Source organism: Drosophila biarmipes, chromosome 3L (genome assembly GCF_025231255.1).
Source record: "Drosophila biarmipes strain raj3 chromosome 3L, RU_DBia_V1.1, whole genome shotgun sequence".
Classification (NCBI taxonomy): Eukaryota; Metazoa; Arthropoda; class Insecta; order Diptera; family Drosophilidae; genus Drosophila; species Drosophila biarmipes.
Window position 1 is genome coordinate 19,780,456 of NC_066613.1, and position 21,140 is coordinate 19,801,595.

Here is a 21,140-nt window from a genome sequence, read left to right on the forward strand (position 1 = left end):
GCACACACTCACCCATGCACTCCCCGCGCACAGATACTCCCCATACACACAGATACTCCCCACACACACACACAGGCAGAGGCAAAAAGCCATGGCCGTTTAACTGCTCTTCCACTGAAGCCATGTTGATTTTTTTCACTGGTTACACTTCGTTTCGTTGGGTTGTTGTTTGTGTCATTTGCCTGCCATGCGGTCGAACGAGTGCTTTTCTGTCTGTGTGTGCGCGTGTGTGAGTGCCAGGACCTTCATATCCTTGTGTGCATGCATGTGGTGTGCATGCAATGTCCTTGTGCAAACTTCCCGCACTTTGTCGTCGTCGTCGCCGCTCTCGTTCTCGTTTTTGTTGTCGCTTGTCGTGGGTCCTTTATCGTTTCCTTGTCCTCCTGCCCATCTTGCCACCGTACTTTCGTCCTTTTGATTGTCTTTCACTCGCTTTTCTTATTTCCGCCGCGGCTGCGCCAGCAGTTTGGCTGGTTTTTTGTCAGTTTTTCATTTTTTAATAAGTTTCTGCATCTTGAAAATCAATGTGCGACAACGAAGGGACATTTTTTGGGTTATCTTCGAAACCGGAACCATTAAATGTCCTATTTTCAGCAGGGAAACCCATACATAAAGCCAGTTCTTAAAACTGGTTTCGATTAAAAATTAATTTAAAACTACTTAACTACTTAAAAAGTGTATATAACACGATATTATCAAAGTAGAAAGTCTATAATTTCTAAAAAGGAAGTCCATTTATTAGTATACCCCAATAAACTTACGCTTCATTTTAGTAAATGTTAATAAAAATTGGTTTTGATAATATATAACAAAAATATTTAATAAACTTTAAAGTTAAGCTTTCAACTTTTTACAAACCTAAACATAAACTAACATCTTTAGAAGCATTGAGATCCAAGCCCATGAATCATCTTACCCCAACCATTTTTCTTGTAAATCCATAATATATCTTAATTGTGATTTAAAATAGAATACAAATTCAAGGCAATGCCTCATACATAATGCATTTGTTGTATCGTCTCATCGCGGTTCCCTCACATTTCCTTTCCCACATCCTCGATGACGGGGCACTTGTCCTCAAGGACCTCGAGGACTACACATGTCGGGCCCGCGCAACTTGAACTCTTGATTAGGTCTTTGCATTTTTTATCGCTGCGATCGGCATCGACATCGGGCCATCATCAAGTGTCGTCGCAGCCCTCCGCTCAATCGAGCACCGGGCATCGAGTGGCGGGTATCTATAGCCATCCCAACCTCCCGGGCTCATATCTGTAAGCGATATCTGGCAATAAAAAACTCCCATGGGCACACACACTCGAAACGTGGCAGCGCGTGTCGCTACTTAATTGTTAAACATTTTGTAACATTTCGCCGAGATTAGCATCGCAAAAAAGCGCAGAGGGCAGTTTAAGCGAAAGAGGCCCTCGGGGTGTGGTCCTCGCAAGTCAAACAGGTCCTCACAATGGCACTGGGAATGGAGATGGGACTGCGAATGGAACTGCGAACTGCGATGCAGATCGCAATCCTGCGCCGCGGGTAGTTTGTTTGTTGCTGTTGCGACTGTGATGCCCGGATTATCTGCATCGGGGCACGTGAGCCCTGTTTGTTTATTTGTTCGCCGGTTGGCCAGCCAGTCCGCTCTGCCTCGCCTCTTGATCCACCGATTTTTACGCTCCCCACGTTGTGGAAAGGTGTAATATGTTAAAGGCAACAAGGGGCAACAAGGAGCGCGTGGCTCGGACACGCGGCACAGATTTTTCACATGGATAAGCTTTCCTCTCCTCTGCTCCCTAGCCTTTGAACAATTTCCCATTTCTTGTTTCCAATTCGCGGGTCAAAACTTTGCGGCGCTCAGAAGTCGGATGGGTAGACACTGGTTCTGGTTCTGTAAGGTTATAGAAAATGAAATAAAAAGTATTTGTTTTTTGACTTACCAATAAGCTAAATCGTGGGTAAATTGCACACTAGGTTTTGTTCAGTATTTTTTAGGTATTTTTTGAGGTCTTTTTGCTCTTAAATATACCAAAACCTTTGAAAAAAGTTTGTTTTTTAAAAACAGATTTTTCAAGTCTAATTGAAGTACTATTGTTATTATAATAATATATTATAGTATTATACTACAAGATAAAATGTATATTATATTTTAACCTTTTTATGGAAAATGGGTTCCTCAAAAACATTCAGCGCAATACCCACTCTTCGGTTAGTTGTTGGTCGCCATTCCGTTCGAATGGGTGTGTATGTGGCCACGAATGCTTCGCTGCCATTTTGCCCAGCGGACTTTTATCCTTCTAATATTTTTGGGGACTGGTGCCACTTTTTGCGCAGCCATTTTGTTGGGTCCCCCTGGAACTTTCGCCGCCGAGCCCTCGCCCCTTGGCAGTCCACTCGACTCGGATCGAGTCGCTAGCATTTTTCGCTGCCATCGCATTTTTTGCCCTGCTCCTTTTTGGCCACTACTATCCTGGTGCTGCCAAAAACCATATCCTGTGCGCTATTTGCTTTCCTCGATTTCTATTTGCGCCCCAGGCGCTCGTTCGTGAGTGTGTGTGTGTGTTAGCCAGTGGTGTGTGTGTTAGCCAGTAGTGAGCCTGTGTGCCAGAGTATTTCTAAGTATGCCGAGCATGTAGCTTTTGGTATTTATGACTATTGTCGGAAAGCAAATATTTGTCTGCAGCGCATAAAAACAACAGTTAAGCGAACGGGCTACGTATACGGAATATGTATGAGATGGTGCCTGTGCCTGTGTGTGTTGGCCATGTATTCGTATTTTTTCTGGCCATTTCGCCATTGCTTTCTTTTGCACTGGAAATAATAAAAGCAACTCCAACAACCACAACAAGTGGTAACAACGGCCAACGGAAAACTACTGCCGAAAGTGACGGCGTTGGCTCAGTATTTTCCCTCCTTTTTTTTGATTGTTTATTCACTCTTGGTCAGTATTTTCAAGCTTCTACATTTTAATGCCTGACCTCAAGCTGGCTTGGCTCCTATAAACGGTGGCTAGCCAGGGGATATATTTGTGGAGCAGCAGAAAGTTTCGGGATGGGTTGGTTGGCTATGGGAAGTCTAGGTCCTTAGGTCCTTAAAGGAAAAAATATTTTTAAAATCCTCGGACCAAGTTTTATATTACATTTTAAAACTTAAATCTAACTATTGTTTTTAAACTTACATCAAACAGTAATTTTTATAGTAATAAAAAATACACTGAAGATTTTTTGTTTTCTTCTAATAAATTACACTTAATTACACACTTAAATATGTTATGTTAAATGTTAAAAAAAAGTTAATTTTGATAAATGTAAAATAAATACAAATTTTTTTACACATTGAAAATAGTTTTTTATCTGGAACTATAACAAATAATGAAAATTATTTTTAATCATTGAAACTATTGTTTTTCATCTTAAAAAACAAGGATTAAATGCATAAAGTGTGTAAATAAAATAAATATTTTATACCTGCCAAATCAAAAGTCAACCTATAATTGGGATTTCACATTGTTCTATAATCCAGATTAACCGTCAAATGACTTGCAGTTTTCCCGCGCCCAAGTGCTATCTTTCATCGCAAGAGCTAATGCCACCCAGGGTCACAGCGATATAGCGATTGTTTTCGGAACACTCCCCTGCCCCTTCCGTTCGGACTCCCCGACCTTTCCCTCCTCATCGATGCCACACACTAAACAAACCTCGAAATCGTTCCCATGGGCCGAATCACACACATTTCGGGGACAGATTGAAATGACAACTTTTAGTATCGGAGACTGGCCGTGAAGTGCGCTTAACGGCTGGGCGGGCACAGATGCGATCCGAATCCGTAGGATGAAGGCAATTTGTGTAAATATTGAAACGATTGTGCCGAGAACGAGTCGCAATCAGAGATTGTGCGGCTGATTGGAGTTGCCAAAGTTGAAGGGCGAACTAGGGGGAGTTACTGGGGGAGGATGTGGCTGTTTTCCCAAACTGTTTGCCCAGACTGAATGGTATCAGAGTAGATTTTCCCAGCAGATAGCTGCCCCCCGCTAATAAGCAGAATTCACACCGTTCGCAGGATAGATCTAATGACTGACCACTGACCCAAGAAATGCGCAAAATTCAAATATTTTTCAAATTAAACTTAAAACACTTTGCAAGCCCTATTTGCTGTTCTCCGTTTTTGGCATAAACGCTTTTTACACTTGACTTCAAATCGCTCAAAGGACGCGTTTTATGCGTTTGCGTTTTGGCCAGAACCGAGTTGGGGGGGCGCAGAAAAAAAGAGAGCAGCCCGAGGGAAGGCAGGGCTGGAGATCCAAGGGGAAGTGGGTGGGTTTGTCGGGTTACGCATCAAAGCGCCCGTATGAAAAATGGCCAATGGTGACGATGATGCCCAGCCTGCAACTGATGATGGCGCCCTGCCAATGATGAATGCGCCCAAAGCCCGTTCGCGCTCACATTCCGCGTTCTCAACGCAAATGAAATTGGAAAATGTTCTGGCAAGCAAAAAGAAAATTCTCCCCAACTATGGTTGCCTTGGGGGTGGTGGGGCATTGGCCGCTGGGCGGTTTCTGGGGGAGGGCAGGCGCGGCCGGATCGGCGACTAGCAAAATGAAAAATAGTCAAGCAGAAGCAGCACGCAAACAATTTGCGGGGCCATCGATACTGCACGGCACAGTGCTCTGGTTATGAGTAAGTCATATTTTGTTACAAATAAAACAATTAAAAAAACATTTAAGTCATATAATTCTTTAAAACAACTTTTTCGAAAAGAGTATTATGACTATCAATACTAAAAGGGGTAGAGTTCCACAATATTCTAAGTCAAGTAGGTGCTAGGAAACTCTCAACCTGAAGGAATGATTTTCAACAGTATTCACTTAAATTAAGTTAAGAGCACTGAGAAATTTAGTTTAGTTGAGGAAGGAATATATGTTCGATTTTTCACCCAAATGGAATTTGAGTAACATTGTTTAGAAGAAAATTCTAGAGGAACGGTTTTTCCACACATATTAAAAATGCCAATTCAGGATATAAAGTAAAAAACAAAGAAAACTTATAACTCTATTTTATAAATAGCAATAGTTAATTATTAATTGTTTTATTTGAATATATTCTTTTTAATAAATGCTTATGCGAATTAAAAATATTCAGTCTGTGATTTCAATATATTATATATATATGTTCAGCGCTACAGTTAAAATACAAATTTAAATATAAAAAAAACTAATACACTATTTTAATAATGTGAAAAGTTCAAATAGATAATGTATTATTTGACTAATTTATTTTTTACCAAATGGTTTTGCATATTCAAATATTACGAACTGCGAACCACAGTGCCCGACGATTGCTTTTGACGCTGGCCATTTGGAAATATAAGTTTTATGGCTTATGCTGGGCGGCCCTAAACACGCGTACGAGAAGCGCATGCCCCGCCCCCTGACCTTTGGCCGCCCCCCGACTCTTGAACTCCCCTCCTCCCCAACTCCGAAAATCTCGAAATCTCCGGCGTAGCCAGTCACTGGCAGCTGAGCAATTTATTGCCGCTCCAGCGCACGCCAAATGAATATTGGTTTCGGTTTGGCCAACTGGGGGGTTCTATTTGATTTTGGCTTTAGCGTATTGCCAATATTTGTATTTGTCTTTGGCGTTTGTCGTTGGCCAAAACTTCAAAGTATCATTTTCATTTTGACACACAAAATGGGGGCCATTGCACGGGGGGAGAATGGGGAAAGGACTGTGGCCCACAGGCGCTTAAATATTTGGAAAGAGCGGAGGTATCTCTTTGGCCACAGATGGGAGTTCACAGAATTCTAAAATTTCACACCATTTCACAACTGTTTGTTTTCGCTCTGGCAGCGGAATGCACAGATGCAGATCGAATGGTTGGACTCATCTCTGCCAGCCTCATTAAAATCAAGCTTACGGCTAGTATAAACATCTTGTCCGTAAGCAGGGCTACGAACTCGTTTGATTTCAGTTTATAAACAAAAGCCTGGGACCAAAATCGAAAGACAAATAAACCACAACAGCCAATAATAAACAGGGAATCAGTGGGAGTCATCATCATGGCATGGCCATTCTATGGGCTTGAGGACTTGGGATTTAAGAGGTTCGGGCTGTGGGGCCATGGCAAACAGCACTAAAATTGACATTGTACAAACAAGGAATATTATTCGGAATGACAGACGATATTCAAAACTAAATTGAGCACATGCTGCGCCACTTCACAGGCCCAGCCTCCACTCGAGTCTCGACTTATGCGGCTCAGGTCCATTTTTGGACCAGGCTCGTTTCGGAAGACCCACTCCAACGCGTGTCCTTCAGGTCCTGCTGCCGCATGTCCTGGTTATGAGCGAGGCGAGACAACATGTCTGTCAGAGTCGGAACCCGAACTCGATTGGGAGCTGGAGATGTAGATGGACGGGGACGGAGGCTGTTGACACAGATCGGCACACCAGGCATCAAATACTGGGCTTAGCCTGCACTTGGAGAAAATGTGGTACAAATATATTTAATTTTGCACATCACTTAAAAAGTGTACAAGTTTAACAGTGTTAAAATAGTTATAAAAAAAATATTAAATAAATAAAAAATTAACCTCAATAACACAAAAAAATATATATGAAATGATAGTCATTTCCTTAAGATATTTAGATATATTATAGATCACTTGATAAGAATTTTCAAGGGAAGATAAATCAAAAAAAATAATTTCTAAAATCTGATTCACATCAGCAAATAATATTTGTAAAAATCTTACGTCTAAATATACATTTAAATAAGTAAAGTGATTTCCAATGTGAAATTTACTATCAAGTTAATCCTGGCACTTTTTCTGTGTGCAAAAGGTTGTATTTATTTTTTGCAGTGCCCTTGCGCTGCAGCGAGTCCAGAGCGAAATCTAAACATCTGCAAAATTACGCGCATAAATCCCTTAACACTTTTCCTTGGGCCTGGACACTAGACAAGCCATTGTTGGGGTGCATTTGCCACGCGGGGCACCGTCAAATTAGCCCACTTCAGGGTCGATCCTGCTGCGCGCCCTCTGCTGGCTCTCCTAACGCTCCGGACTCATTTCTCGTAGCGGGTGCAGTGCAGCATATCTCATGCCCATTGTTTACACACTTCATATTTGGTGGTATGGGGAGTTCAGGGGTACACAGAAAAATAAATATGTAAGTATACAAGAAGCTGTTCAAGGGTAAAACAAGATTATATTTTTTGCGATCTTACAATAAAAAAAGATCAAAAAAATATATTTTTTTTATAGGTAGTTAAAATTTTGAAAGAATAAATAAACTTTCCTATTCTTTGGTAAGTCTGCCATTCTTTTTTATAAATTTTATTTTTGATTAAGTAGTATTTTCCTGAGTAATTTAGATCACTACCGTAATATGGACGAACTTAATAATTTGTTGAAGATCTTTTAACTAGTGTTCCGTGGTATTTTCCCTCTGTGTAGGAGACGCGTGTAGTGTTGACAGTTTCCGGACTTCTCCCAGTGTCTCCTCAGCAGCTGCAGCGGTGTCCCTCTCGTGGCTGGATGCCCAAGAATATAACTAAGAAAGAGCTCCTACTAACTGCCAAAACAAACAATGACACCACCCGCCCCATCTGGGCAATTTCCCCTTGACTGGCCGCCAATGGTCGGGCAAATGTTTCCATCTAATGACCCCTATCCCTGCTGCGGGCCGAGGTCCTGAGGCCTATTTTGTAGCCGTCTTGTGCGGTTCCTTCAACCAGGATTCTTTCTTACCGCCGGGCACTTACCACTTACCGCTTACCACTTTCCAGTGGCAGTGTCTGTGTTGGCCGCCCCTAGTGCCTCTCCAGCGCTTATCATGCTCAAATGGTAATTGAAGGGCCATACAAAAACTATTTATCCCGAGGCTGCCGAGCGTGCTCTCTTGTTGCTGTTGTTATTGTGGTTATTCAATATTACCCATTCCTCGGGTAGAGCAGAGGGGGGAGCTGGCACACAATGGATGCACTGAACCCAAACCCGAATCAGAATCGGAATCTAAATGCCAAGTCGGAGAAGAAAGACCGAACCCTACCACCACTACCCATTGCCATTTGTTTTTTTATATCTGTGATGTTTTATTAAATTTGTTTCCAGTGCCCTGGCATTATCCTCACCGTTCTGGTTTTCACTGTTCGCCCAACGAGTTCTATGACAATTTCCACTCTTTGCCTTTGTCGATTTTGTCAGTCGGCTTCGAACTTATCGAGTGCATAATGTTGTCATCATTATGCCGATTAGTGGATGGGGATTTGGGTTTCGGGGTTCTGGGCTCTGGGTGCTGAGTTCTGGCTTTGGGAACACTCGCCTCTTGCCAGTTGTCAAGGTTAATTGAATTTTCGCTTTGCTGCGTTTTACTGTTGCTATCTTGCAGATACGGTCTATAAATATGGGCCGACTACTATCTTTATGGCGGCATAGTAAACCATAATTTCGCCACAGCAGTGGCCAGGATACTATGGGCGATGGGCAGACCACCATTAACCTTATCTGGTTGATGCCCCGTCCAATGGGTTTTACGGCAAAGGATTAATTATGCACACGCCTCCGAATCCCAGTCGATTGCCGTCATAAAGAAGTGGACTTTGGCTGGACAAGTTGGCCGACTGCCGTGAAATAGCCGTGAAAGGTTTATTTGGCCATCGGAGGATGGGGTCTTTGGCCTGTGACATTTGTCTGGTTTATAGGAAAATAATTACTATATGTCAGCGGAGATCATAGAACTATTTATATTTGTTAGTAATAAATTATTATAAAGGTTGTCTAGTTATTAATTATTGAAAATGTGTTTATAATATCCCAAATATATTATTTTTGACAACTTTCAAAAAGCCTAATTAAATAATTAATAGTTTTATCAGGTGTTCCTTGTTAAATATTGTTGTTAGATAATTTAAATCCCTATATTATGTTGGGTATGACATCTTAAAACTTAACTATGTCTCATTCTTTCTTTTAAAATATCGATTGATTGCTTCCCGTTCTTGTACGATTTGGATTCAGATCTCGAAAAGTGCCCCCTAAACTTCTAATAATTGCTTTAAATTCAGCGCACACTTGGCATCGACTTTGTTCTGTGGATACGACGAAACGGAAAACATTCCCATCAGGTCGGGGCAGATTAGGGAAAACTCGAGCAGCAGATACTTTTTCGCTGCTTTGTTATAATTCCGCAGCAAGTGCGCACATTGTTCCAGCTTCGGCTGTGCCTTTTCCTTTGTGCCAGTCGAATTCGGTAAATAAAGTTTTCAAAGTTGCACAAACAGCCGGCAACAACAGAAAATTCGGAGAGGTGAGAGTCGAGAGGTGAAGTGAACCGGAGCACCGGAAAATCGGAAAAACAACGCGAGGAAGAGCAGGCCATGCCGATTCCTTGTACAAGTGCCGCTCGATGCCAACAAGTTTTGCGAAAATTCTACCACTTGGCCAACTGGGAGCGGGCTGCCTTCTTCCCAGGTATCCTAAGCCAGGCCAAACATATCCTGCAGGAGGCCTCCTGCTGAGCCAAAGCCTAGTCTTAAGCCGAGGACCAAACATGAAGTTACCAGAAGGAGGTGGCCCAAAAGAAGGGGGCCAAGAAATCCAGTTTCGACTCCAGAAGTAGCGCCAAACTTTTGTGCACAGCACCATGTTTGGTTTGTCTTTCCAGCTTCCGTTTTCCCTCCTACCGCTCGGCTTTCTCCTTTCTTCTTTCTCCTTTCCCTCCGTGCGGATGTGTGAGTGTGGGCGTGTTTGCGTGGGCGGATAGTTGGCTTTGGCCCTTTTTGGGGGCGGCGGAAATGGGGTTTCGGCCTGGTTGCCTGTCAGTTGTCGGTTGGCTTTCGAGGCTCATACAGGGTGACAATAAAGATATCTATTAAAAAAATATTTAAAATTATAGATGTTATTTTTATATGATCATGAAAATGAAAAAAGATTATAAGCCAAGTTGTTGTTAGCAAAAATAGAAATTAAATTATCTTGGTGCTTCTAAAAAAATATTTTGTTCTCTTATGATATTTACAAACTCTTGAAAAAGTTTTTATAAGCTTGAAATCTTTAAACTCAAACCAAAAATATGAAATTCCAGTACCAACTATTTGAGAAGCTATTTAAAATTTTAAAGCATAATATGTACTTTTTATCTTTTGATGCTCATTTTATAAAAAAACAAAACTCTTTTTATATTTTAAAATGATTTAATGAAGCAATTAAATTTCCAGAAAACCTTACAAGCTGTGGGAAAGTGGTTTTAGTAATATTCCATTATTTTAAAACCATTTTATGTTAAAACTATTTTTTGTGTACTAAAACTCTCAATTTTCCTTTAAAACATTTGGAAAGGTAAATTATATTATAAGGTTTAAATCATTAAAATAAAAATTTAAAATTACTTGCTTAAGATATTGAGGAGCACCCTTTCCCACCTTGTTTATCGCCAACTTTTGCACCCGCAAAAAGTAAAATGCAAGTGCAAAAAAGCGCAAAAGAAGACAAGGCCATTGTTTTTTTCTGCCTCTGCTCCTGCCATTGGTGTTGCCGTTGTTGTCGGTGTTGTTGCTGGCATTCTGGTCCAGTCGTGCCACTCAAAGCGCCAACAGGGGCAGCAACAACTCAAGGAAATTGTCGCCGTGGAGCGGCGAACACGCCAAAGTTGCCGCGAGTGCAAGTGCAAGTATGTCTTTGTGCCCCATCGGCGGCGGCAGCAACAGCAGCAACAGCAACAACTCCAGCAGCAGCAACAACAGCAACACCAGCAATCTACAGCAGCAACACGCCCCCTGAATGGCCGCCCCAAAGCCAACTTGGTCTAGTATTAAAGCCAAGACATCAGGGAATACAAAGAATATACGGAAAAAAGAAATCACTTCCCCTGCGCACATGCGCAGTGGCCTAAAATGGACGCCGGGGAAATTGCTGGCCAATCAAAGGCAAGCTGAGGTGTGGCCTGCCTGTGGCCAGGGATTTCCTCTCCGGCAGAATTTCCCTCGCTGCTAATAATCACTTGAGACATGCGCATTGCCGGCGGAGAGGGGGTTGCAGCAACCCTTGCACCGGGGCAACCCCTGGCGTCACGTGCAACAGCCACTGTTGTTGGTGTTGCCGTCGCCAGTGTTGTTGTTGCTGCTGTTGATGCTGCTGCTGCTGGTGTTGTTGGTGTTGCTGCTGCCGCGGGGACATCGGCAGTTGTTGCTCCGTTGCTTTTGTAAACAGGCGCAGGCGCACTGCGCGGGGGTACATTTCATTTCACTTCGGTTTCAGCTGGGATTTTTTTCGAAAAGGGCAAAGTGAAATGCTTTGATTTCGCTGATTGTTCGATCACACGCCAACTGACAGCGAACGCGGCTGGTTGTCCTCGCTCCCGATAGGCGGAAAAAAGTAAACTAAGAACCGAAGGCAAATACCAAAGCAAAAAGCGTCGTAAGAATAAGCAAAGACTTTGTGTGTCGCGTGTTTTTGTGCAGTGTTTGGAGACTCGAAAGTAAATAAAAACTAAGAAAAATAGATAGTGCTTTGTGGTAACTCTGTATAAAATGCTGGAGTTCTACCCAATGCCCACGAATCTGAATCCAGTCGGTGGCAGCTTGTACTCGCTGCAGCAGAACCATGGCGGGGCACGCTTCCTGGACAATCCCAATCCCAACTCCAATCCGAATAGCAGCTCCCTGCACCTCAGCGGCAACATTTCCGGCAACAACAGTCCACCGGGAACGGCTTCATTAACGGGCCACCAGCAGCAGCAGCAGCACCAGCAGCAGCAGCACCAACATCAGCAACACCCCCACCAGCAACATCAGCAACACCAGCAGCAACACGCAGCCTCGACCACGCCAGTGCCAATTAACAGCTGCCCCACGCCCACAGGACACAGCCCCCTCAGCAGCAACAGCAACAACAACCAGAGCGGCAACAACAACAATAGCAGCAGCAGCAACCTCAACTCCGGCTGCAACACATTAACAGCTGCTGCTGTTGCTGCTGCTGCGGCTGCTGCTGGTGTGGCAGCTCCATCGGCAGCAACAGCCACCTCAGTGGCCACCTCGCAATTAGGCGGAGCTGTTGCTGCTGCCATTGCTGCCGCTGCTGCTGCTGCCGCTGCGACGACAGCAACAACATCGTCGGCCCCCGCGGCAACAGGAAACGGAAATGGCAATGGCAACGGCAATGCCAATGGAGCTGCAGCCTCGGCAGCGGCGGCATCCAAATTGTCTGCCGATTGTAGTGGACGCACAGGTATGTTCCAAAAGTATTTTGCACCGGCAGTCGAGGCATTTTCAGGCTCGCTCCGCTCCTGGGGTTTTCACGCTTTTCGTTTTTGGCATACTTGCGTGTGCCCGGCCTGCGGGTCGGAGCTGGGTCCTGGCTCCAAGTTGGCCGGACGAGGACGGACTCCAGATTGTGTCCGACCAGGCCCACACCTGACTATGCCGGCCGTTTGCGTGCGATTTCCTTGGGCTTTTGGGGAGGAAGGAATGCCCTTTTGGGGGAAAAATAGGCTTCCTTGATTTTTCTTCAGGAATAAAGTTTAAGTGTTTACCATGAAGGTGTTAGCTTGCTTCAATTTTTACTTATGGGGGAAGTAGTTTTCTGTACATTTTAAATCATTTGCATTTTTATGCGTAACCATTTCAGACAGTTTTAATGCTTAAATAAACATAACTAAAGATACAAATTTGGCTAGAGTTAGACAGAAATCTTTTTCTTTACGTTTTTTAATGTTCCTAAACTTCTACTGGCCTTTAAAAATGCTCCTAAAGTTATAGATAAATTTATATTTTGTTATATTGAATAATTTTCTTATTTTTGTGTCAGTTAATCATAACCAAATTAAAACAATTTTCTATATAACAAATTATTCATGTTTATAAAAAGTTTTTAATTTTGAATTCAATTTTAAAAGCATAAAGGAAAAAATGCGTTTTGTGTACACAACTTTTTTGGTATAATTTGTTATGCAGAAATTAAAAATATATATTCTTTTAAACAGTTTTTTGTTTATTATATAAAGTACTCAAAAAAACCAGTTTGGCTTCTCATTTTATTTAATGTAGGCTTAATAATAATTATATTTGCTTAGTTCATTTGAGTTATTCCACGATTACATGCACAATGTAAATACAAAATGTTTTTTATTTTAAATTTTAATCTTCTATTATTTACAAGAACTATAATTCATATTAAATGAATGTTTACTTGCAACTGTGTTTGGTTACGGACTTAATTAAAACTCTGCATTCGGTGCCATTTGAGCGAATCAAATTGCCAGAGGTAGATTTCCGATTTAAATTTGTTTTGGGCCATTTGAATAAAATCAGCAAAGTGCGAGTGCACAATTTCCGGCTAAAACGCATATTGACAGAGGGCAATAAATTATGAATTGCTGATGTGGCAGACATGTTGGGGATAGTTCAGTGGGCGGCCGTGCGGCAGGTCGGGCGAAAGTATTTCCAAAAGTATGAACGCAAGTTGACCACAAAATAATTTTGACAATGAACCTGGCTGACATCCGCCCGGCCAAGAGGGCGAGGCTCGACCAATAAAAGGCTATAAAGGCATGCCACATCCTCCCACCCCCACCCCCACACACACCCACACTCACACACTGATGCGCTGGCATGCAGGCTAGCACACACACACACACACACAGCCACACGACAGCCTCAAAATAGGCAACACTTTTCCACTGAGCTGCAACGAAAGTGTTGTTGGGAAAACTTTTGCGAATTTCCCTCCGAAATGCAAAGTGTGCAAACAATGTGTGTGATGCATATGCAGAGCAGACCTCGTCCGAGGCTAAGTGGATTGTGTTTTTGGTTTTTTAGGGGCTCTCAGCCCATCAGAGCTGCTCCTCTTTTGCCGGCAAACTTTGGATTTGCCTATGAAATTTCTATTAATGCATGCATTCTGCCATTTGCCATTGCCAAACTGGCAAAATGGCAGCAAATAGTTTCCGCTTCCGCCCCAAAACTCCACTCTCCTGCGCAAACACTTGGCTGCCGACTGCTAAACTACTATCAATGCCCCACACATTTCGGAGAGGTCGAGGAATTTCGAATGGGCGAGCTTTATGGGGCTGGGGACTCGGGATCGGGGTCTGGGGATTGGGGGCAGACCACGGAAATGAGCACACTCAGTGTCAGGTATTCCACCGAGCGTATCAGCATACATATCTGGCTTCTGCGGTGGCTTCAACTTTGCCCGTCAGGTGGCTTCAGCGCATATACATCCTCCGTCAGGGGAAGGTGTGCATTTGTGTGGCGGAAGTGTGCGCCATAAGCATAGCTCTATGTCACTTGCCACTGAGATCCGAATGGAGGTGCACTGAAGAGAAAAAAAGTGGTCTAATATCAGAAAATGGGTTCTACAAGTCTTAAATTATATAGCAAAAAGAAGAGTATTTATTGCTTTATTAGTTAAAAGTAAAATATTCTACAAATAATACATTATTATAAAATAAAAAAAGAAATGTTAAATTGTTCACTATGTTTATGGTCTTTAGACATTTTCTAAAATGTCCATTAACTGGCTAAAATTCGAAAAAAGTCTTGTCACCCTTAAAAAAACTACACTTCTATAACATTTTATGAATATAATGAATATAAACATAAATACAAATTCACTACTTTGGATTGCCACGACTTTTGAGAAATACAATTTTAGCTTTTAATAATGGTAGTACTTCTATACTTCTCCTGAACTTTTCATCATTTCCTACATCAAGTCTTAATGACTTAAAAAGCTTTACATTCTAGCTTATAAAAATGTATCCCTGACTTCTCTTAACCCTTTTCCCATCGTGTAGTTAAAGCCCATAGGTCTGCGGGTTTTAAATAGCCAGTTTGTCAGCCGTAATTAAAGCTGTCCCATTATGAGCTGTCTGTCAACGTCGAACTGCTGCCAAAATCCGCGGGGCACGTGGACTCTCCAGTTAGTGGCCGAATTAGCGCCAGAAGTTCGGTGCCGTCTCCCAATTTATCTCCATAGACCGCTGCCTGCCTGTCAATGTGTCAATAAATGCACCATATAGTCCGACAATCGGGGGGCAAACGAGTCGGCCGATAAGCCCCTTTATCGGCGATAACGCCGAGGACACTTCCCTCTATTAGTTGGTTATATTTTTTATTTTTCCCCTTTATCATCGAGTTGATTTTGGATTTATCTGCTGTTTAATCTATGTATTTGACACGAGTGTGCCGCACTTGTACCAACTGTTTGCGCTTGTTGTTTGTTGATTTTTGGACAAGTTTCGCCAAGGCTCGCACGAAAGCCCCCAAAAACACACTCTCAATGCAGCGTCCCTTTGTTAGGTGAAGCAAAAAATCGAAAAAGGCCTCCATAAAACTGCAGCAAAATGCCATAAATTTCGATTAGATTACACAAACGAAATCCCGTCACAATATCGATGCTCAAAGCTCTAGAAAAAGCGGCAAAATTCAAAACGCAGCTCCCCCCAGGGCTTTTATCAAATGAATCATGCTCGACTTTTTGTTTGGAATTGCAAAAACCTTTATCGCCTATGCGATTGGATGCGAACACAGCACAATGGGATAGGATGGCGAAAAAAAATCCCCGAGGACATTGTCAACTTTCCGCTGCACTTGCTTAGCACACACAAAGCGCTGGCGCTGGCGCCCCCTTATAGACGGATTTCGCTCCCTACTCCCCCGACTATTTATGTAGAGCCCACACACATCTGCATAGATATAGTATAGCCAGCGACTGGGTGTGTATCCCCACCATTGTGCCAACCATAAATCATGCACATTTTTCTGCCACTGAGCCACAGCCATATAATATAACACTCCACTCCCAGTCCTCGATTTTCACGCCCCTCAACCCTCAGCTCTGCCCGTTTTCCCCAACTCGCTGCTCATTTTTCAAATGCTTCCATACATTTTTCGTGGCGGTCGTCATATATTTTTTATGTTTACTGCAGGCAGCTTTTGTTGTGTTTTCGGGTACTACTTTTTATGACTGGTTTACAGTTTCAAGAGCCCGCTTCCAAGGGGGGGCGTAGGATTAGGGACATTTAACTTTGGGCAAGGGAAGCTGGAAGCCAGAACCTGCTTAAAAGGAGATTACCAGTTTATAAGGATCTCAGTTTGGGAGTGTAAGTTAATGCGCCAGCTTATGCAGAATAAATTGAGGCATTATATCGCTACAGATAATCGAGGAAATGCTGTTCAATAAGACCGAAAGCCAATACGGAAAACTTTACGTTTCAATTACGCATCAGCAAGCTTTCAATACAAGCTGTTGCAGTTCGGCGACAGATAATTTTCCCCTTGAGGAGTTTTTCTTTTCTTCTGTCTTCCGCCGAAGTGCGAAACAGCGAACGGAAAAACAACAGAGACGTTGAAGCATTTTCACACGATTCGATTGTCAGCGCGGTCCTTGCGCCATTGGCAGCACATGTCATGATAATTTCGCAGCGACATGTGCTGCCAGCACGTATACGCCACGTACGCCCATCACGAGAGGTTAGGGGAATAACGAATAGGCGGCGCTACACTGGGATTAAAAATGGTCTCAACTCAGAAACAGGTTCTGGAAATGTCAGGGAAACATATTTACTGAAAAATATACTTAGCTGAAAAGCTTAGGTTAATTGACAGCCAATTTCCCAATGTCAGGTTAACTTATGCCATAGAGTTCAATTTCTGTTTCGCAAAAATGTAGTTGGAGTAAACGACACTACATTTTTTTTTAGAAACTTTGGTAAAATTAACACAACAATAAGAAAAAATCATTTTCTCTCCAAAAAATGTAACTTCATGTTAACTTTTAACTAGAACCTTAGAAGGCAATAAGAATTCGACTGAAACATTGATTGATACATTTGGAAGCTTAAAATAAAATTGGCTTCTACTTTTTTAAGGACCTTTAGACATCTTATAAAATATTTGGTTATTATATTTTGTTTTAAGAATTTTTCTGGGGTACACAATTACTTAAACTTTTTTTTGACCCAAGAAACCTAGAGCCTTTATCCCCATTTTTCGCTCAGTTCGTGAGCTCTGTGAAATCGATTGGGTTACTTACTGACGCTACTTTTTCCCTCCTCCTTTTTTCCTCCCCAGAAGTGGGCCACATCAAGTGCGAGAAGAACTTCGAGCTGTGCGAGGGCTGTGGCCAGAAGATCCACGACCGCTTCCTGATGAACGTGGGCGAGGCCAACTGGCACGAGCAGTGCCTGGCCTGCTGCTACTGCGGCATGCAGCTGCACCACACGTGCTACGTGCGCAACTCGAAGCTCTACTGCAAGATGGACTACGACCGGCTGTTCGGGGTCAAGTGCTCCTCCTGCTGCCACGCCATCCTGCCGCAGGAGCTGGTGATGCGGCCCATCCCGAACTTCGTCTTCCACCTGCCGTGCTTCGTGTGCTACGCCTGCCGTTTGCCACTGCAAAAGGGCGAGCAGTTCCTCCTGCGGGATGGCCAACTCTTCTGCTATCGCCACGATCTCGAGAAGGAGATGTTCCTGGCTGCCGCCGCTGCCCAGCACTGTGGATTCGTCGGGCTGGATGAGGAGGATCTGCTGAGGCCAAGAGATGGCCGGAGGGGTCCGAAGCGTCCTCGCACCATCCTCACCTCGCAGCAACGCAAACAGTTCAAGGCCTCCTTCGATCAGTCGCCGAAACCGTGTCGCAAGGTCCGCGAAGCCCTGGCCAAGGACACGGGTCTCTCGGTCCGTGTGGTCCAGGTGTGGTTCCAAAATCAGCGCGCCAAGATGAAGAAGATCCAGCGCAAGGCCAAGCAGAACGGTGGCTCCGGCGGAGGCTCAGGCAGTGGGCGCGGCACCGGTGGCAACTCGAGCGCCACCGATGACAAGGACGCCAACGAGAAGGAGGACAAGTGCGTCAAGCAGGAGCTGGGCGGAGACAGCTCGGGCTACCTGGGCGGATTGGACAGCACCTTCGCCAGCCAGCCACTCAATCCCAACTTGCCCTTCTCACCGGATGGTAAGTTAAAGCTAAGATTCAATTTCAAGATACAAGTACTAAAGGATATATATATTTTACAGACTATCCGGCCAACTCGAATGACAGCTTCTGCAGCTCGGATCTCTCGCTGGATGGGAGCAACTTTGACCAGCTGGACGACGATGCGGACTCGCTGTCCCTGAACAATCTGGAGCTGCAGTCGACCAGCTCGTCGGGTAACCAACATTCGCACTCCCATTCCCACTCGAATCCCCACGACATGCTGGCCAACCTCAACAACAGCCTGATAAACCCCATCGACAAGCTGTATCTCATGCAGAACTCGTACTTCAGCTCTGAACATTAGATACAACCGGAAGCTGGATGCGATCAATGGATAGAGACGAATTTATTAGCGTTAGAGTGGCAGGATCCGATCGGAAAGGAGAGGACTCCAGGTCCTTGCTGTTACCTAACACGTAGCGCGTAGTTTGGCGGCATTAAGTTGGAGTTGTAGAACCAGATACAAGATACATGAAATGTGATTTTTTTAAGCTAATTAAAATTTTAAGATTCTTGGCGATTTGAACGCGGCGAAGCGGGCGGGCAGTACATTTTGTTGTTAGTCTAGACTCTAGAGGCAAAAAACGTAGTACTCCCGCAATGGTAAAACGGTCAATGTGCCCCTCTTATGTTTGTAAATAGTTTTAACCACCCCGAAAAATTGTTATTAAATGTAATTTAAAAGTCAATAATTGTATTAGCAAGTGCAATTTAATCTGTTCCCCTAAAATATACACTTAACCGAATTCTTTCAAAAGTCTCTGTGGTTTCTGCTTTAAATGGCCATAGAACGATTAAAAAGTAAGTGGTTTCCCATTCTGAAAGCCATTGGAAATACGGAGAAAAAAATTAAAATTGTGATAAAAGGTTAACCCTTTTTTAAAAGGTAAATATTAACACAGACACAAATTCAAAGAGGTATACCAAGTCTAAATCGGGGTACAATGACTAAAGTAATGGCATTTAGAAGTGGAGTTTTGGGTTCCCATACTGGAAACCTACGAAACACGAAAAAATCTGACATGAAAATGGGCTAAAATTTTGACCCTCTTCTAAAAGGTAAATTTAAATGCAGGATGTTAGGGAATTCAACCACAAATTCAAAGAGGTATCCCACGTCCAGATCGGGATGAAATTAGTGAAGTTATGGAATATAGAAGTGCAGTTTTCGGTTCCCATACTGGAAACCATTACAAATACAAAAAAAATCTGACATGAAAATGGGCTAAAATTTTGACCCTCTTCTAAAAGGTAAATTTAAATGCAGGATGTTAGAGAATTCAACCACAAATTCAAAAAGATATCCCACGACTGAATCGGGATAGTATTAATGAAGTTATGGAATGTAGAAGTGCAGTTTTGGGTTCCCATACTGGAAACCACTACAAATACAAAAAAAATCTGACATGAAAATGGGCTAAAATTTTGACCCTCTTCTAAAAGGTAAATTTAAATGAAGGATTGTAGAGAAGTAAGCCACAAATTCAAAGAGGTATCCCACGTCTAATTCGGAATTAAATAACCGAAGTTATGGAATCTGCAATCTAGCGTGAAGGCATTAGATATGTATAACATGTAGATATATATAACAGGCATAGTTTTCAGAATGAAGCGCTTTTAAATATAGATTTTTGCCGCCCATTTGCGTCTGTTAAATGCTAACTGTTATGAAACTCCGCAACGGCAACTTTTAGGGTTGCCATACGAATTGAAAAAGAATGAGTATGGCAACGTTTTCATTTGAAAACTATCGATACTTTTTTTAATACATAAAAATAAATTAACAAAATATCAAAAGAAACCGGAACAAAATTAAACGATTTGTTCTGCAGTAGAAATTTTAATATGCATAAAAATATCGATATTCCCAATTCTGGTATATATCGATACGTTGGTATTTTATTTTGTAATCTCTAAAAGGCAACGCGTTCCGCGAAAACTGCAATAAACAATAACAATGGTTAGAAATTGGCCTTTTTAAGTGATTTAACAATTAAATTATATATTTTGCATACTCCCCAGCTCTTCTACTCGTTCTTCAAGTCGCTGGTGGGCAAAGAAGTTGTCGTGGAACTGAAAAACGACCTTAGGTGAGCTTCTTGCGTCCAGCACATTGCCGGTAAACCTATAATATTTCGCTAAACATTTATTATATTTATTCAGCATATGTGGCACGCTGCACTCGGTGGACCAGTATCTGAACATCAAGCTGACGGACATCAGTGTCACGGACCCGGACAAGTACCCGCACATGCTGAGCGTCAAGAACTGCTTCATCCGGGGCTCCGTGGTGCGCTACGTGCAACTTCCGGGCGACGAGGTGGACACCCAGTTGCTGCAGGATGCGGCGCGGAAAGAGGCTGTTGTGAGCACGAGATAGGGAGGCCACAACTCATGGTACCCATACTACACACCAGGATCAACCCGTAGATCCGTAATCTGCCCTAAAAACTAAGTGAAATTATGTTGAAGCGAAAAGCCAATAAGAGGAATTCCCCGCAAGAAGTCGCTGCGTTATTTACGGTCCATCAGTTTTTGATGAGTCAGTCTTGAGGTTTTCGGGGCTGCTCCTCCTTCTACGTCCTTCGGCGCCTCTGTTTTTATCGCTCCACGCCTGAATGGAGCATGTGGATTGTGGGCCAAGTTTGCGTCATGTTGATAATGGTCCATAAATTTGTATAATTGCTGTAACGATGTCCTGATGTCTTGTCTACACATCGCCAGTTAGATACTCACACGGCTTCCTAAATGGGATGTATTATATGCATGAGCCTGTGTACTTGCCGTCCGTTTTACGATTGCTATTATTGCCGGGCCCTCGAATTCAACCTTTTATCCCCAATAAAACGGCGGAGCCTGGCGGAATGCTTTTAATTTCTGGACCTCGACCCGCTCGTTAAGTGCCTCCTCGTCCGCCAGCGAATTGCTTTGTTGGCCGGAATGCGTACTTAAAATGAAATACGCACTCGTGGAACACTTTTGGCACGCATTTAAATTCTAGAACAGCCCGGACTCGCGCTCTAAACTTTGGCAGTTGGTCAGCGAAACATTACGGAAAATCAAGCAATCAAAAGTTGAAGAGCTACAGGGAGAAAAAATTAACAAAAAAAAAGGAAATATGATATGTTCATCGATTTTTAATGTTTTTTCTCAAAAGACTATATTACT

General features: G+C 43.0%; 2 protein-coding genes across 3 annotated transcripts; both read left to right on the forward strand.

Annotated features, from left to right (window-relative positions):
• The first annotated feature begins 11,333 nt into the window (after positions 1 to 11,333).
• LOC108034554 (LIM homeobox transcription factor 1-alpha) lies at positions 11,334 to 18,681 on the forward strand. 2 transcript variants are annotated; one of them, XM_017109482.3, is made up of 3 exons: positions 11,334 to 12,219; positions 17,067 to 17,948; positions 18,011 to 18,681. In XM_017109482.3, exons 1-3 carry the CDS (start codon positions 11,520 to 11,522, stop codon positions 18,274 to 18,276), a joined length of 1,848 nt encoding a protein of 615 aa, XP_016964971.2. In that variant the 5' UTR covers positions 11,334 to 11,519; the 3' UTR covers positions 18,277 to 18,681. The 2 variants fall into 2 exon arrangements, with proteins under 2 accessions (XP_016964971.2, XP_050741975.1); XM_050886018.1 differs by having other exon boundaries at positions 17,070 to 17,948.
• Positions 18,682 to 19,867: 1,186 nt separating this feature from the next.
• LOC108034659 (U6 snRNA-associated Sm-like protein LSm2) lies at positions 19,868 to 20,477 on the forward strand. Its single transcript, XM_017109598.2, has 3 exons — positions 19,868 to 19,932; positions 19,995 to 20,062; positions 20,136 to 20,477. Exons 1-3 carry the CDS (start codon positions 19,930 to 19,932, stop codon positions 20,350 to 20,352), a joined length of 288 nt encoding a protein of 95 aa, XP_016965087.1. The 5' UTR covers positions 19,868 to 19,929; the 3' UTR covers positions 20,353 to 20,477.
• The last annotated feature ends 663 nt before the right edge of the window (positions 20,478 to 21,140 follow it).